The sequence below is a fragment of the Hypomesus nipponensis genome, chromosome 28, assembly GCF_054491055.1.
Source record: "Hypomesus nipponensis isolate SF chromosome 28, ASM5449105v1, whole genome shotgun sequence".
In the NCBI taxonomy this organism is placed as follows: domain Eukaryota; kingdom Metazoa; phylum Chordata; class Actinopteri; order Osmeriformes; family Osmeridae; genus Hypomesus; species Hypomesus nipponensis.
In genome coordinates, this window is record NC_140388.1 from 4,893,530 (window position 1) to 4,911,432 (window position 17,903).

At 47.9% G+C, this 17,903-nt stretch overlaps 2 protein-coding genes and 2 pseudogenes across 2 annotated transcripts; 2 read left to right on the forward strand and 2 right to left on the reverse strand.

Annotated features, from left to right (window-relative positions):
- Nucleotides 1-4,986: 4,986 nt before the first annotated feature.
- Nucleotides 4,987-6,409, forward strand: LOC146219595 (E3 ubiquitin-protein ligase TRIM35-like; annotated as a pseudogene).
- A 907-nt stretch (nt 6,410-7,316) lies between these two features.
- On the forward strand, nt 7,317-7,571 carry LOC146219596 (hemopexin pseudogene; annotated as a pseudogene).
- Nucleotides 7,572-8,679: 1,108 nt separating this feature from the next.
- Nucleotides 8,680-10,606, reverse strand: LOC146219597 (uncharacterized). The gene is made up of 4 exons (XM_084695309.1): nt 10,130-10,606; nt 9,912-9,992; nt 9,097-9,771; nt 8,680-8,706 (listed from the first exon to the last, which is right to left on the reverse strand). Exons 1-4 carry the CDS (start codon nt 10,604-10,606, stop codon nt 8,680-8,682), a joined length of 1,260 nt encoding a protein of 419 aa, XP_084551435.1.
- Nucleotides 10,607-10,843: 237 nt separating this feature from the next.
- LOC146219598 (uncharacterized) lies at nt 10,844-11,991 on the reverse strand. Its single transcript, XM_084695310.1, has 5 exons — nt 11,944-11,991; nt 11,626-11,728; nt 11,404-11,516; nt 11,141-11,186; nt 10,844-10,969 (listed from the first exon to the last, which is right to left on the reverse strand). Exons 2-5 carry the CDS (start codon nt 11,716-11,718, stop codon nt 10,844-10,846), a joined length of 378 nt encoding a protein of 125 aa, XP_084551436.1. The 5' UTR covers nt 11,719-11,728; nt 11,944-11,991.
- Nucleotides 11,992-17,903: the final 5,912 nt, after the last annotated feature.

Here is a 17,903-nt window from a genome sequence, read left to right on the forward strand (position 1 = left end):
CACATTCTTAGCAACTACACTGCCCATTTCTCGTCACATTTTAATTCTGATGCTGATTTACATGTACAGTTTAGCTGAAATATGAATTGTAAAAACTTACAACAATGGCGGTCAAAGGATTCTGTTCTCTTGTTGGTCACGGCAACCCCGCCCCCACCCCTGACGCAAGTGGTTCTTAATACGGACCAATCACAGCCAACGGGTATCCGTAAAAAGACGCACGGACAGACGGATAGTCAGGAAAATCAGGAGGTGCACGCAGAGCTCTGCGAGGGCTCTGCGATGACACGGAGAGGGCGTTTCTTGACGGAGAGGGCGTTCCCCGTGTGCGTGTCCGTAAAAACGCAGAAGTATAAATCAGCCTTAACTCACTGTGAGTGATAAAAGAGGGGTGTTGGTGGGGGGGGGGGTGTAACTCACTATGAGTGATAAAGAGGGATGTTGGTGGGGGGGGGGGGGTGTAACTCACTCTGAGTGATAAAGAGGGGTGTTGGGAGGGGGGGGGGGTCTAACTCACTGAGGGCCTCATGTACGCTTTTGCGCCCACTTCAGGCATATTTGTTTCGCAATTTGCGAGTAAAAGCACAGCGAGGTATGTGCAAACATGCCGCACTGAGGTAAAAGCGCAGACTGCCTGTCGTGGGAACTGAAAATGGCAAATTGCGTCATGCATATGCATTCACGGGAGGTTCAAGGGGAAAGTGGGAGTTTCCCATAAAGAGATGGGAGGGGATGGGTTACGTGCGCCTAATTATGTATTCGGCAAAAACAGCCTGTGAAAGCGCACCTCTATTCAGGGACGGACTGGGAGTAAAAATAGGCCCTGGACTTTGATCCAGACCAGCCTACCAGAACCGGTCCCATATACGCCACCACAGCGAGCGCCCTGCTACATCTGTGCCTGATGTGATGCTTTGGGACTTCCACGCTGAATTAATTATTTTGGCTGATTTGAGCCAAAAATAGTTTTTTGAGCTTGATGTAAAACAAACAAACATAGCTGTTTGTCCAATTGGTAAAACATTGTCTCGTGAAGGCAATTACGTTTACGTTTCTTAACCTGGTTTTCCATCTTTATATTGTCTCTATAGCTAACTTTCGATCTGTCAGTGTCACTGTTGTGTGTAAGCGGCACTAAGGGAGGCATAGACGTTCATTTGGAATAGACCTGGGGGAAAGGGGGGCCGGCAAACCGTGTTGCTCAATCTTCTTCCAAAATGTTTATTAGTAGTAAAGAATGATGGGTCGGAGGGCCGGCCCTCCGGCCCAAAAGTGCTTCGGCCCATCGGGTATTCTCCCGATTCTCCCGATGGCCAGTCCGCTACTGCCTCTATTTTGCGGTGAAAATTCTCCGCCTGTTAAAAGCAGGCGTAAACCAGGATGAGCATATGCCTCCTGCTGAAATGGCAGCCGTTACCCGAGCAAGACGAAGACATAGGCCAAAGGATTTTTGCCACAAGGATCACACTTTTTGAGTTGAGTGAACACGAAATCATTACGCGTTACAGATTAAGCAGCCATGCAATATTACAGTTACTGGAAGAAATCAAAGATTACATCGAATCTCCCGCTCAGCGTTCACATTCCATTCCAGCAGTTGTTAAACTCCTCGCTACATTACAAATATTGGCATCAGGATCATTTCAAACAGTCATCGCTGTTTCGACTTTGGTGGCTGATCCATGATAGAAAGAGAGAAGGAGGCCCATTCAATTGCGCTTTTAAATGCTCGCAATGTACGGTAAAGTGGGCGGAGAAAGGCGCTGATTACCCGATGACTTGCATGTTTCGTAAATACAACGTAAACTGAAGTATCACAGCGTGCGCAAATAGCGGGTTGGCCATGGCGCTAATAACGCTATGTTTGCGAATGTACATACATGAGGCCCTGAGTAATAAAGAGGGGTGTTGGAAGGGGGGGGGGGGGGGGTGGTCTAACTCACTGTGAGTGATAAAGAGGGGTGTTGGTAGGGGGGAGGTCTAACTCCTTCTACCTTGGAGCCTCTCTTCCTCTCCTCTTCCTGGTTCTGACCATTCACTCATTTCCATCCTTTCAGCTCTCTGTGTGTCTGGAGGACAAAGGCTTTTTCACAGGACGACAACAGAAGGATTGTTATCTGATGTGACCTCCACCTTTCTGTGTGTAACCATGTATTTAACATCAATATGATGTGCAGAAGTCTAAAACTGTGTCCATGCACTAGAGCCAGATCCAGATCCACAATGTCCTCTCCACACCACTGGGGGGCGACATTCCTCAGAGGCTGAGAGCAGCAAGAGAGCCAGACAGAGACATGCAGCTGTGGAGGAACCTGAGCAGAGAAGAAGAGCTCCAGTCACAGCCCCGCTCTGCTGAGCCACCAGAGCCTCTCTGTGTTGAGGAGACACTCGTCATGGTGGACAAACACAGGGGTTCCCAGAGACAGAGCCCAGGTACTGGAGAGGCTCCCCTCTGCACATCAGGACATTCATCACTCCCTAGCCAAGAGGGATGGAGCACATGAGGTCATGGGATTGATGAACTTGGTTGAAGGCTGTGTGCAAGTGAGCCAGTGTGTCGTTTTGTGTGTGGGTGGGTGTGTGTGTGTGTGTGTGTGGACTTGTGGCATCAGTGTTGTTATGATTCTCCTCTGCTTTAATATGAAACAGTCATGCAGTCAGTCCCCATGGCTGTATACAGGTCACATGACCAGACACTGGATAGACAGTTCCTTTATAGAGCTCTGTAGTTTTTTAATGAACAATCTCACACATCAGCTCTCATGTAACTCATGTCCACACATAATACATGATGTCGTCTATTGTGACTTCATTGTCTCACCGTCGTAAAAGCCTTGAAGTCACAATGCTAAAGAGAGAACAATATCTTCACATGACACCCTCCACCATATATATATATATATATACACTAGATGTCTCGTCCGCGTTGCTGGACAACGGAGTCGAACGTCCGCACATGGCGGCCATCATGCCACAGGCAACTCGCTCACCCATAACATTGTGTTGATGCTACATGTACTTTTTAAATGACCATAACTTGCTCAATTTTCAACCGATTTTTAAACGGTTTGGTTTGTTATCAACGTCAGAGATGTCGCTATTCCACTGCATACTTATGAATAATTCTGTAATTTTTAAAAAATTTAATAGAAGTATGCAGTGGAATAGCGACATGTCTGACGTTGATAACAAACCAAACCGTTTAAAAATCGGTTGAAAATTGAGCAAGTTATGGTCATTTAAAAAGTACATGTAGCATCAACACAATGTTATGGGTGAGCGAGTTGCCTGTGGCATGATGGCCGCCATGTGCGGACGTTGTAGACGCCGCGGTAAGACATCTAGTGTTTATATATATCTATGCCCTCCACTCCACCCCCATCCTTAATGTGAAATGAATCGCCATTGTGACAACCACGGAACGTTCCGGTCATAGCCACACACAACAGTAGGGAGAAGTCACACACCAAAGGCCAGCTTTACCCTTTTAGAAGCATCTTTATGAGTCAAATCATGTTTTCAACCAACTTAGGAAAGCAAACAGGAGCGCGGCGGCCCTGGGCATCCACACACTGGGTGAGGAGGATGGAGGAGATGCAGGCGGCGTCCTCGCCCAGCAGGTGGACGTGGGGGTTTAGGATGGAAGAAGGGGGGTCAGATGGCTGAGCGGTTAGGGAATCGGGCTATTCATCAGAAGGTTGCCGGTTCAATTCCTGGCCGTGCAAAATGACGTTGTGTCCTTGGGCAAGGCACTTCACCCTACTTTGCCTCGGGAGCAATTTCCCTGTACTTAATGTAAGTCGCTCTGGATAAGAGCGTCTGCTAATTGACTAAATGGAAATGGATGAAGAAAGAAGAAACCCAAAGTGGGGAGAAAGAGCCCAGGAGGAACTGGAAAGAGCCGACTACTGAGAGAAGATGGAAGGAGGTTTGAAACAGAGGGAGGAGGAGCAGGGAGGCAGAGTTCCTCCAGAGTGGTCAGCTCAGTGTTGTCAGGGCAGGAGGGGCTCCCTGCTGGGTGGGAGGAGATCCAGGAGTCTCAGAGAGACCACATTCCTCCTGCTGACTGCCTCCATAATAACTCACTGCTGTGGGGAGGGGGAGAGAGCGCTGTTGTGTTGTGGCAGTTTGAAGTGACCAAAATGCAGTGGCACCTTGACTCTTCAGTGAGCTATTTCAACCCTGATACAGTAGTGTCAGTAAGTCTATGCTGGGAACATGGAATTATGTGAAATCAATAGTAGAATAGTTATGGCATTTTATGACATGGATCAAAGGGGTTGTGCTCTATATAAACTTCACAGTCTATACATTTTTTTAATGAGAAACAATTAGCAGTCACAACATTTAACAATGGTGTGCAAATCTGCTCCCTACTTGTTTGTGCTTCAGGTGTGCATCAGTGGCCCCCTAGTGGATCACTGGTGGAACTGCAGGTGACTCCTGCCTCCAGCCAAGCATCAACAGTACATAGTTCTGCTGCTCTAAGGAGGGACACAAAAGAGTTCTGCAGAGAAGTCATGTTTTGGTCTCATTAAAAGATGTTAAAATAAATCCATCTCTATTCTCTGGTCTTAATGCAGATTGATCCATTTTCAAATAACCAACCCCCATCTTACAGTTCAGGTAAAACTATATTTGTTCACACCATAGACTGTATATGGTTCAGACACACCCACAGATAGTTTGCAAACACAAACATGGATAGAACAAACATGTACCTGTATCATGGCTACGGTGTAGCAATACCTTTCACACCTCATAAAACCAGTCTTTCCAGTAAGACCAACTTGAGTAGAACTGAAAGAATAATTTCACTCTCTTGAGGAGAAGAGACGGCATTGAAGGGAGTGAGATCAGCACAGCAACTAACCAAAAGAAACAAAGGAATAAGACACATCAGAGACTCACCTGCCTGATCAGACATGAAGCTGAAGGGTCGACTAAACTGGGATTCCTGAATACAACAGAAACATTGAAGACAAAATGGCAGAGAAGTCTCTCCTGGAGAGTTACCTGAACTGTCACGTCTGCTCAGAGACTTTCAGAGATCCTGTGTCTCTGGGCTGCCACCACAGCTTCTGCTCCAGCTGTCTGACTAAGTTCTGGGATCAGACTGAAAACAAGAACTGTCCCGTCTGTAAGAGAAAATCCTCTAAAGATGCAAGAGTAAACTTTTCATTGAAGGATTTAGCCGACTCATTTGCTGGGAGACAGAAAGCAGGATCGTTTGAAGAGAGGAGGGGAGAAGGGGGGTGGAGGTGGTGTGTAGCAAACACTCAGAGGAGCCTAAGTGGTTCTGTGAGGAGGAACAGAGAGCTGTGTGTCACGTCTGTGAGTTCCCTGACGACCACGACCACAAGGTGGTTCCTCTGGAAGAGGCAGTGAACAGTCTGAAGGAGAAACTGAAGGGTGACTTACAGTCTCTGCAGGACAAGCAGGACAAATACAAACATGTGGAGGAGACGTACCAGGACGTAGTGCAGCACTCTAAGAAGCAGCTGGTCACCACGGAGACACAGATCAGGGTTCAGTTTGAGAAGCTGCACCGGTTCCTGAGAGAGGAAGAGGAGGCCAGACTGGCAGCTGTGAGGGAGGAAGAGGAGGAGAAGGGGAAGACCATCTCCAGAGAGATGAAGAAGATTCAGGCCCAGATCTCCTCTCTCTCCGTCAGCATCTCTGCTGTGGAACAGCAGCTGCAGAAACACAAGGTGTCGTTTCTCAGCAGCTCTAAACACACTCAGTCCAGCACCAGAGCCCAGGTCACACTGCCGGATCCACAGCTGCTCTCAGGAGCGCTGATAGACGTGGCCAAACACCTGGGCAACCTGACCTTCAGAGTGTGGGAGAAGATGAGGCGGGTGGTCAGCTTCACTCCTGTTATTCTGGACCCTGAGACTGCACATTCCTGTCTCTCTTTTTCTGATGATCTGACCAGTGTTAGAAACACAGGCTCAAAACAGCTCCCTGACAACCCAGAGAGGAACACCAAGTACCCCCATGTTCTGGGTTCTGAGGGGTTCAGCTCAGGGAAGCACAGCTGGGAGGTGGAGGTGGGGGAACATCCTGACTGGAATATAGGTGTGGCCAGAGAGTCAGCAGACAGGAAGGGGGAGATAAATGCAACGCCAAAGTCTGGATTCTGGTGTCTAACTCTGAGGGGGGGGTCAGTACATTGATGTCCTGGGTAACACTCTCCCTCTGAAGAGGAGACTCCAGAGGGTCAGAGTTCAGCTGGACTGGGACAGGGGGGAAGTCTCCTTCTACGACCCTGAAGACATGACTCACATCCACACTCAGAAAGACTCCTTCACTCTACCCATACTTCTCTATTGGAGGAGCTGGTGATGCCAAATACCCTGACGTAAAGATCTGCCAATCAGAGGTGTCTGTGATGTCATCCCAGTGAGGTGTGTGGTAGTTGTAGTCCCACTCCTCTGAACACCTGAGTGGTCAGGTTTCATATTCCTGTTCACACTGAATCTGGTTGTTGATGATGATGATGGTAGAACATGCAGGAGGTAGATCCCACCTCTCTGGTCTGTAGGTCACTCATGAAGGATGTTAAAGTGATGATTTATACAGACTGTTCACTGTGGAATCTGATGGTTGATGACCTGGTGGGTGATCAGCATTTGACTCACAGGTCGCAGGTTCACATGTCACCCGGTACGTTGCTTTCAATAAAATCATCTGGTAAATGAACACCTTATTAAGTTGTTATTGTTCTGATGAACTTGTCAACCAGTCCCCTCAGGTAACAGATGATCCTCCATGTATGTTAGTCACATCCAGTATGAAGGTGATGGAGTTGGGCCTCGGCCCTCATACTGGGTCTGTGTCATCTGCTGCTTCTATGACAAGTTAGGATGCAGTACTGCTGGGTGATATATTACTGTTCAAATCTCTTTGTAGGGACGTTCTATATAATGACTGGATCTAGGGGTTCTATTTTAATGTAGTAATGACCAGATGTGTTTAAGTCACCTGCATCATGGTCCCCTGCAGTTCCACCAGCAATCCACTTGGGGGCAGACCACACACACACAGCCAATGCACAAACCATCAGGGATCAGATTGAATCACCATTGTCAAACGCTGTGACTGCTAATTGTAGGTTCATAATTATGTTTTTTTTAGACTGTAAAGTCTATCTAGATTGCGACACTTTTCATACACCATCTCATACAATGCCATAACCTTTATATTATTGATTTCACATAGGAATATATCAAGGTTGAAATTGCTCGCTGTTAAGAGTCAAGTTGACACTTGATTTTGATAGCTCTAATCTGCTACAGCACAACAGATTTACGATGACCATCCTCTTGCTCCTAAGAGGTCAAACCGTCTACGACACAGACCTGATGGCCAGCCCCTGTGTTCCTGTGAAAGATGCTTCTTTCACCCTCTTCAAGAAGGTTGACGCGGGCATATGTGGTCCTGACGGCGTCAAGGTCATTGTGGGACACCACTACTACCACTTTGAGAGCGTCAAGGTCATGCTCATGGCCCGGGCCCTTCCGGAACAGCACAGGTTTTCCCTGGAGCTGTTTGGCTGTGACCACTAGCTGACATCCACAAAACAACAAACCTATCATGGAAGCGGGTCTTAATATCACCCGATCTTTCTTTCGACACAGGCACCCTGGTGTTCACATACAAGATGTACTTTACCTAAAACCTGCAGTAGACCTCATGTTCTGTTCTGTTACCTCTGAGTTGTCTCAAGCCTCCTTCATGCTGTTTCTCTGTCTCCTGCCTCTGGCTCTCTTATGGAATGCTCTACAGGGTTCTAAGGTGCTTGGGTTCGTGTGTCTTTTTCATTGAAGAATTGAACCACATGGAGAGTCTAAAAGGGCTTCTGGTCTTATCCCTCTGCTGCATTGTGCGCCGTGTTACAAAATGTTTACATTAAAATGATGCCACATTTGAACTTTAATGTTCAAATGTTTGAATGTTGTACTTCAATTGTTTGGACCCTAGTGTAGCAGACACTATATATTTTAATTGTTATGTATATATATATATGTATATTTGTAAATCAAAATAATGAACACTGACAAACACGCTATTTTCAGTAAATCCCCAGAAATAAAAAGTCAACCACAAAAAAAGACATGGCTTCAAATGACATTTTATTTTGTGCTCAGGCTCTGTGATGAACACAGGTTCTGTCCAAGGGGTCCATATGGATGATATTGCCTGGTCCTCAGGTTCCTCTCACTGTTGGGGAGCCTCTCTAGTCCTCCTCTTCTGAGGAGGCAGAGCAGCAGGTAAAGAGCTTCCTCATTCGACGGAGGAATCCTCTCATCCCCCCCCTTATCTCCTCCCCTCCATCCTTCTCCTGTTGTCCGCCCACTGAGGAAGAAAACCTGCATTAACACTGTATCTGCATGTTCTCCACACAGCTTCCTGGTATATCTGAGAAGTGTGTATGTAGTAGAACGTGTGCATGTAGCTTCCTGGTAGCTGAGAAGGTACTCACCAATGCAGCTCTCCTGTTCCATGTCAGCTGGGACCTCACTGGTCTGTGAACAGACAATACTAAGCATGTAAGACCATCAACTATACTGTAGAGCAATGGCATCAACTTCCAAACTGAAGTATATTCATACCACATGTGCAATGGTAATATTCAGTCTGATGAAACTTGTCAACAAAAGAATGATGTCATGTTCACACCATGAGGAGTCTTGGAGCCTCCTGAGGGAAGACACCATGGATGCTCAGCAGTGGCTCATCTTCTAGAAGCAACAGCATCTTGGCAAAAGCTCCATCCAGGGTCTTGCTGCTGGTGAGGCCAGCCTCTAGATCCAGGGTCTTGGTGCTGGTGAGGCCAGCCTCTAGATCCAGGGTCTTAGTGCTGGTGAGGCCAGCTTCCAGGGCCGGGGTTGTGGTGCTTGTGAGGCCAGCCTCTAGATCCAGGGTCTTGGTGCTGGTGAGGCCAGCTTCTAAGGCCAAGGTATTGGTGCTGGTGAGGCCAGCCTCTAGATCCAGGGTCTTGGTGCTGGTGAGGCCAGCTTCTAAGGCCAAGGTATTGGTGCTGGTGAGGCCAGCCTCTAGATCCAGGGTCTTGGTGCTGGTGAGGCCAGCCTCTAGATCCAGGGTCTTGGTGCTGGTGAGGCCAGCCTCTAGATCCAGTGTCTTGGTGCTGGTGAGGCCAGCCTCTAGATCCAGGGTCTTGGTGCTGGTGAGGCCAGCCTCTAGATCCAGGGTCTTGGTGCTGGTGAGGCCAGCCTCTAGATCCAGGGTCTTGGTGCTGGTGAGGCCAGCCTCTAGATCCAGGGTCTTGCTGCTGGTGAGGCCAGCCTCTAGATCCAGGGTCTTGGTGCTGGTGAGGCCAGCCTCTAGATCCAGGGTCTTGGTGCTGGTGAGGCCAGCCTCTAGATCCAGGGTCTTGGTCCTGGTGAGGCCAGCCTCTAGATCCAGGGTCTTGGTGCTGGTGAGGCCAGCCTCTAGATCCAGGGTCTTGCTGCTGGTGAGGCCAGCCTCTAGATCCAGGGTCTTGGTGCTGGTGAGGCCAGCTTCTAAGGCCAGCTTTGAGGCCTTGCCTCTGTCCAGCTTCCCCTCAGCAGCATGAGCCCCAGCCTCCCTCAGGGTGAGGTCGAGGCCAGACTCAGCCAGAGAAGCTGTGGACAGCTGAGATGCAGTCAGATGTCTGGTCTGACTGGTCTTCATGTCACCTCCAGCACTGGCCAGGGCCTTGCTGTCCTGGTCCTGGATGATGGCCTTGATGGTGAGGCCTTTCTCCATTGAGGTAGACCAAGACTGGAGGGAGAATTAAGGTTTAGAATTAAGGTTTAAGGTGAATAAGGTTTATGGAGAATTAAGGTTTAGTTGCCAATCTCCCATTTGGTCACGATTACACTGAACCCAAAGCCAACTATGAATCAATCTGCTTTCTTCACCTTTTCTGCCTGGGGATCAGTGGCCACGGTGATGCTCTCCTTGAGGCTGAAGGAGCTCTCAGCACCTGGCTTGTTATGACCCTGTTGATAGACAGTTAAAACTGTGAGACTTAGTTTAAGAGCTAGTTTATGCCCACCTGTTCTGGAGCTGTCGTGAGAGAAACGTGAAATGTGAGTGATTTTGACATCTATAAGCTACAGACTGAAAACACAATGACCTTGTTCCCCCTTGCCAACTCATCGACCACCTTCCTGGTTGCCTCCAGAGCATGCAGGTTGTAGCTGTCATTCAGCAGGCAGAAAGTGGTAGACTCCACCTCAAACCTGTCAAAGACAGCCTTCACCACATCCCGGGCCAGAGCTGAGGTGATGAACACAATCTTGTGTAATGGGACGTCCCCGTACGGAGCCAGGACAGAGGTGACGGTGTCCTTCAGCAGCCACCGGATCTCCTCCATGGCGGCCTTGGCCCTCAGCCCGTCTACGGAGGTCCAGGTGGTTCCTCCCTGTGTACATCCACCCAGCAGGTGGCGGAAGGTGATGGTGACCAGCCTGGGGGTGAGCTCTCCAGTTTCCTGCAGGAGACTGGGAGCTCCGGGGACCTCAGAGGTGGAGTGAGAGGGCCTCAGGCTGTGAGGAAGGCCAGAGAGCAGATGTCGGACCTCTGTCTCTACAGACGGTCTGAACATCTTCATGCTCGAAAAATAGAAGAGAGTTAGAGAGAGACAGAGACAGAGAGAGAAAGAGAGAGAGAGAGAGAGAAAGAGAGAGAGAGAGAAAGAGAGAGACAGCGCGAGGAGAGAGAGAGAGAGAGAGAGAGAGAGAGAGAGAGAGGGGGGGGGAGGGAGGGAGAGAGAGGGGGAGGGAGAGAAAGAGTTGTCAGTCAGAGAAATAAAGGAAATCCTTTGTTCCAGAATTTGAAGTACTGTACTCTACACCAGGTTGTTGTCACGTACCCTTCTGCCAAACAGCCCAGAGAGACGACACTCCTTCTCGGTCTCTCTAAGAATCTCCTGCTGGATCTTCAGAAGCTGGTCGCGTCTCTTCATATACCAGACCTGAGTACAGAAACACCATCAAAAGATCAATTCTGTGCAATCACACACTAACACCTTGAATAAATTAATGTAACTTGCACTGTTACTGTCTTCGATATAGAGACTCGTAATACGAGTCTTTGGGTCTCTGGGAGTTTGTACTGTGGACAAGGTCCACTATGAAGCTCTTACCCTTATGGCAGTCAGCTGTCGCAAGTCTTGATTGCAGGCCCGACACCTTCAAAATAGAAGAAATAAAGAGCAAACCATCACTTTTTGAATGACAATTGTTCTCTCTCTCTCTCTCTCTCTCTCTCTCTCTCTCTCTCTCTCTCTCTCTCTCTCTCTCTCTCTCTCATACACACACACACATTCACACACAACCATCACATATACACATATGTGCACAGACATGTATTTTGTAACTCCCGAGAGAAAGACTAAGCCTGTCTCACTTGCTGATGAAGCATTCTTCCCCAGAGAGCCACTCGGTGATGTCCTTCAGAGTAACAGAGGATGGAACCGCTCCTTGCTCCAGTAAGGACATGAACTGCCTCATGGTTGTTTTCTAGGAGACAGTTGTGTCAATGTCTATGCCAGTCATCATATATAATGCCACTGTCATCAAGCACAGTGATACTGTTGCATTTGGTTATGGTTTATCACCACAATCTTACCTCATCCAGACATTTTGGTGGTGTCAAAAAGTCATACAGCTCAGTGAACTTCACAGGAGCATGTGGATCAATGGTGGGAAGTTCCCAATTCATGGCTGCAGGTCTGTGTGGAGAGAAACATTTGTATCAAGACTACAGGGAGTACCATTGGCATGCAGGTTTGGTAATGTCATATTTTTATATCTAACTATTTGTGTTGAAATATTGTTTTTGAGGAAGAAAAAAAAACACCCTACATGAGACTGGTCTCCTGTTGAGACACCAAAAGTCATGAATAGGCCTATACAGTTTGAACATAGTACATTGTTTTGTACATACTGTCTTTCGTTTTGTGTGTAATTGTAAAGAGGCAGTGCTTGTCTTGTGTCGATGATTTCTGCTGTGTTTGGTACATCATATTCATGGTAACTTTAGAATGGAATGTTCGACACTGTGATTCATTCATTGTGACAATGGTTTGGAATTCCATCAAACGTGTTTGATCTTCTTGGGATTGTCATGGATACAAATAAATAAATAAAACATTTTAGCTCCCTAATAGGTCCATCTTTTATTGAGTTAAAAATCACAATATTTACCAAGATCTTTTGAATTCTTATTGCTATTCAAAAATATGCATGTCACAATAATCGCTATTCCCAGAAATTCCCAAAAACAAAATGTAGCCTACATGTAATTGATTGTCAAGATTTTACTGCTAACTAAACTGTCATCCATCATGGGGAATCAAACATTTACATTTAGTCATTTCGCAGACGCTCTTATCCAGACTTACCCTAAGTTCAGGGACATTCTCGCCGAGGTAAGTAGGGTGAAGTGCCTTGCCCAAGGACACAACGTCATTTTGCATGGCCGTGAATCAAACCGGCAACCTTCTGATTAATAGCCCGCAGGCCCGTACAGATTACCCCGCAGCCCCCACACCGCAGGGGGGCCTCACAAGGACGGGGGTTTCAGTTTACCATCTTCCTCTAAACAGGCGAATTTATTTTGGTTGTTTGGCCAATATTGAACCCCTCCACACTACTGACATGACCTCCAGCACACAGCCATGACAACATGGCTTTCAGCTCATTGCTGCTGAATCAGCAGAGAGCAGTTGTCTCCTGTGGTCATGAAGACTCTCGATTGTAACAGAGAGACCAGAAGTGGAATACAAGTGCAGAACTTTTAATCAGAACACAGGTTCAGATGTACTAAGAGCTGATCCAGAATCATGGTCAGGGACAGGTGAGGGTCAGTCCAGGTACATTAGGTCTATAGGAGCATGGTGGTCGGGGACAGGTGAGGGTCATTCCAGGTACATTACAATTACATTACATTTATTCATTTAGCAGACGCCTCGTCTCGTCATCTGCCGCTTGTCCGGGGATCGGGTCGCGGGGGCAGCGACCTAAGCAGGGAGGCCCAGGCTTCCCTCTCCCCGGCCACTTCCACCACCTCTTCCTGGGGGACCCCGAGGCGTTCCCAGGCCAGCCGAGTGACATAGTCCCTCCAGCGTGTCCTGGGTCTTCCCCGGGGCCTCTTCCCAGTGGGACGTGCCCGGAACACCTCACCAGGGAGGCGTCCAGGAGGCATCCTAATCAGATGCCCGAGCCACCTCAGCTGGCTCCTCTCGACGCGGAGGAGCAGCGGTTCTACTCTGAGCCCCTCCCGGATGACCGAGCTTCTCACCCTATCTCTAAGGGAGAGCCCGGGCACCCTGCGGAGAAAGCTCATTTCGGCCGCTTGTATTCGCAATCTCGTTCTTTCGGTCACTACCCATAGTTCGTGACCATAGGTGAGGGTAGGAACGTAGATTGACTGGTAAATAGAGAGCTTCGCCTTTCGACTCAGCTCCTTCTTCACCACGACGGACCGATGCAGAGCCCGCATCACTGCGGACGCCGCACCGATCCGCCTGTCGACCTCGCGCTCCATTCTTCCCTCACTCGTGAACAAGACCCCGAGATACTTGAACTCCTCCACTTGGTTCAGGATCTCCTCCCCGACCCGGAGATGGCACTCCACCCTTTTCCGGTCGATAACCATGGCCTCAGATTTGGAGGTGCTGATTCGCAACCCAGCCGCTTCACATTCGGTTGCGAACCGCTCCAGTGAGAGCTGAAGGTCACGGCCCGATGAAGCCAACAGGACCACATCATCTGCAAAAAGCAGCGACTCGATCCTGAGGTCACCAAACCGGACCCCCTCAACACCCTGGCTGCGCCTAGAAATCCTGTCCATATAGGTAATGAACAGAATCGGTGACATAGGGCAGCCCTGGCGGAGTCCAACCCTCACCGGAAACAAGTTTGACTTACTACCGGCAATGCGGACCAAACTCTGGCACCGGTCGTACAGGGACCGGACAGCCCCGATCAGGGAATCCGGTACCCCGTACTCTCGGAGCACCCCCCACATGAGCCCCCGAGGGACACGGTCCAACGCCTTTTCCAAATCCACAAAACATGTGTAGACTGGTTGGGCGAACTCCCATGCATTTAGCAGACGCTTTTATCCAAAACGACTTCCAAGAGAGAGCTTTACAAAGTGCATAGGTCACTGATAATAACAACAAGATAGCCCCATAGCATTGCGGGTAGCCAAAAACAAGAAGTACATATTGTGAACAACCCAAAAATAAGTGCTAAAGGGAAGAAACCATAAGAGCATGTAGTTAAGCAAGTTACAATTAAACAACATGAATCTCTAAGTGCAAGTGTACCTGTAGGAAAGCAATAAAAATAGGATTAACTAAAATAGAATACAACAGTTTAAATCAGCTACCACTAACCAACAAGAGCAACAGTCTAAGCAAGTCATTCTGATCGTGAGCAAACCATTCCTAAGTACCGTTGTACTCCCAGAACAAGTGCGTCTTGAGCCTTCTCTTGAAGGTGGAGAGACAGTCTGTGTCTCTGATGGAGGTGGGGAGTTGATTCCACCACTGGGGGGCCAGGCAGGAGAAGAGCTTGTGTTGGGACCGGGCGGTCTTGAGCGGTGGGACCACCAGGCGGTTGTCTGAAGAAGACCGTAGGTGGCGGGTGGGGGTGTAAGGCTGCAGGAGAGACTTGATGTAGTCGGGCGCAGTCCCGTTCGCTGCTCGGAAGGTCAGTACCAGGGTCTTGAATCTGATGCGGGCCGTTATGGGTAGCCAGTGGAGGGAGATGAGGAGCGGGGTGACGTGGGAGCGTCTGGGTAGATTGTAGACCAGGCGGGCCGCTGCGTTCTGAATCCTCTGAAGAGGGCGGGTTGCGCATGCTGGGAGACCGGCGAGCATCGAGTTGCAGTAGTCCAACTTGGAGAGGACAAGTGCTTGGACAAGCAGCTGGGTGGAGTGCTCAGACAGGTATCTCCTGATCTTCCGGATGTTGTAGAGGGTGAATCTACACGACCGGGAGACCGCAGCAATGTGGGCTGTGAGGGAGAGCTCGTCATCCATGGTAACTCCAAGGTTCCTGGCAGAGGATGAGGGGGTCACCGTCGCAGATCCCAGGGTGATTGAGAGGTCGTGGGAGATGGAGGGTTTGGCCGGGATGATGAGAAGTTCCGTTTTGGCAAGGTTCAGCTGGAGGTGGTGCTCGGTAATCCTGGTGGAGATGTCTGCGAACAGCAGGTCTATAGGAGCCTGGTGGTCAGGGACAGGTGAGGGTCAGTCCAGGTACAGCAGGTCTATAGGAGCATGATGGTCAGGGACAGGTGAGGGTCAGTCCAGGTACAGCAGGTCTATAGGAGCGTGGTGGTCAGGGACAGGTGAGGGTCAGTCCAGGTACAGCAGGTCTATAGGGGACAGGGGAGATAGGGCAGGGTTTATACAGGAGAGCAGAACTTCTGGTCAGAGTGTAATCATCTGCTTCATGATTTTCACACTGTTCATGATAATGTCTCACCACACTACTTGATAACCGGTCTATGGTGTGAAACTAGGGGTGTGGAACTTGGATCTCCCTGGTGGAGGGACTTGGCAGTGCTGCCTCAACTGAATGTGTTCAACAACGTGGTATTACAGGGGAGGTGGTCAGCATGGTCATGTCATCAGGACTAAATAGCCTAACATTTTCCACTTTTGTCCACTAGATGTCAGTCTAAAACTGTGTGATACTGAAGGCTTGCCTTCAAGTTACTAAATGGTAAATGAACTGCATTTATATAGGCCGTTTTCTACCTTAGCGGCACTCAAAGAGCTTTACAATTGTTGCATCGCATTCACCCATTCATACTCACATTCACACACCTACGGCGGCGAGCTGCCATGCAAGGCGCCGGCCTGCCCATCGGGAGCAACTTGGGGTTCAGAGTCTTGCTCAAGGATACATCGGCACATGACCTAAGAGGAGTTATGGGATCGAACCGCCAACCTTGCGCCCCTGAGCCACAGCCTCCCCCAATCCTAATCTGAAGCGTAACACCCTGAATCCTTCATTTAGGACTAACATAATATTATACAAATCATTTAGCCCGTCATAGACAAACCATAACCCCATGATATTGATAATCATACTGAATTGCGTCATACATAAAAAATAGATTGATGTAACTGTAGCCTCTCAGCCATTTGTTGTTGAGTTATTCAAATCAATTATATAAAATAATCAAACACAATCGATTGTTTAATTTCTCATTTCTGTTTTTTTCACCTGTGTGTTTGTCTCAGTTCCTGCCTTGAGAATCAACTTTCAGCTCCTCCTCCTATTTCCCATTGGTGTATATACACAGGAATGTTCCTCATTCTGTTTCCTATTGGTCCATATATGGAGGTGGGTGGGGCCTGACATGAGAGCCGTGAGGTGAGGCACAGGTAAAAGTGAAAGTCTGAATATTTTACACAGGATCCATTTTGTGACTACAAGAATCGGTAAAGCAGATTCTCAAACTACAAAGCAGACTTTAAAGTAAGTGATTTTACAATATTCCTTCACAGTATCATTGTACACATACATGAACAGAGAATGTGATGTTCCAGAGTTACTTCATCTTAGTAACTAACCAGATGTCTCTAAGAGGAAGTGAAACAGCCTTTTGCTCAAGTCTGATGGCCGACATTCAATACCAAGTTAAAACAAATCCAACTATGATCTAACAAGATCAAAATAAAAAATATTGTTTCACTTAATCAACCAGCCATCCTGTTGTTGGTCATGTATCAAGTATTTCCAAATACTGTAATTACAATGACATTGTTGTAATCCTGTAAAGTCTATAAACATAGATGATCATACATCCACACAGACACAGGTCATATGTTACTGTTCCTTCAAGGTTTTCTAAGAGGAAGTGAGGTAGTGCTCAGTACAGCTGATGGTGCAGTATGATGGAGTGGAGCTTGTTGTAAGAGGAAGTGAGGTAGTGCTCAGTACAGCTGATGGTGCAGTATGATGGAGTGGAGCTTGTTGTCTTCTCTGTTGTCTTCTGTTGCATTATGTCACTATGAGGTAAATGACTGAATACATGTACTGAATACATTTGAACTTGTTTACATCATAGTGGTGTGTTCTAAATGAGGGTTTAAAGTTAGTTTTCTTTCCTCTCTTGAGGTAACAGTCTAATAGGGTTGGATTGTAACTGTTGTTTACAGGTCTTCAGGTCTGGCTTCAAAATCCTTCTAATCTGACCCTGAGGAGAGAAGTTCTGACTTTGAGAGGGAGGAGGGGGGCACTTCCTCTAAAATGAGTCTCCCTGGGGAACATGACATGGACACCAAAGCTAAGAGGTAAGATGAGAATCCATAACTGTTAATGACTGTTCTCCATCTCAGAGCTCAGGAGTGATATTATGACATCATCATTAGTCTGAATAAATGAGAGACTGAAGGTCTGTCTCTGTTGTGTTGAAGCCCAATCCAGCAGGAGAGACCAGCTTCACCTGTACCCAGCTGTGTGTCCATGAAGAGTGACAGGTCTATGGAACCACCTTTCAAGTTCAGTGATGGAGGAGGACCTTCCAATGAGGAAGGGTATGTACTGACCTCTGCTGGTGTTCAATGCAGTGTTTCCCCTACCATTATATTACGGGGGCGCCCGCACCCCCAACGGCACCCCCTGCCCCCCTTGGAAGGTCAAGTTAATTTTGTAAAAAAAAACAATCATTAATCATTTAAGGTTACCTTTCCTATAAACAGGTCTATAACTTACTCTTTCATTAAACAAACTAAATGGCCTTATGTTATTTATCTTATTTACACGACGGCATGTCATTTCTGTCTCTACATGGTCCCCCCCCCCCCCTCCCAAAAGCTGTAAACCTATGGGGAAACATTGCAATGTGAAAACTAATTTTCTGCAGTATAATTTGATTTT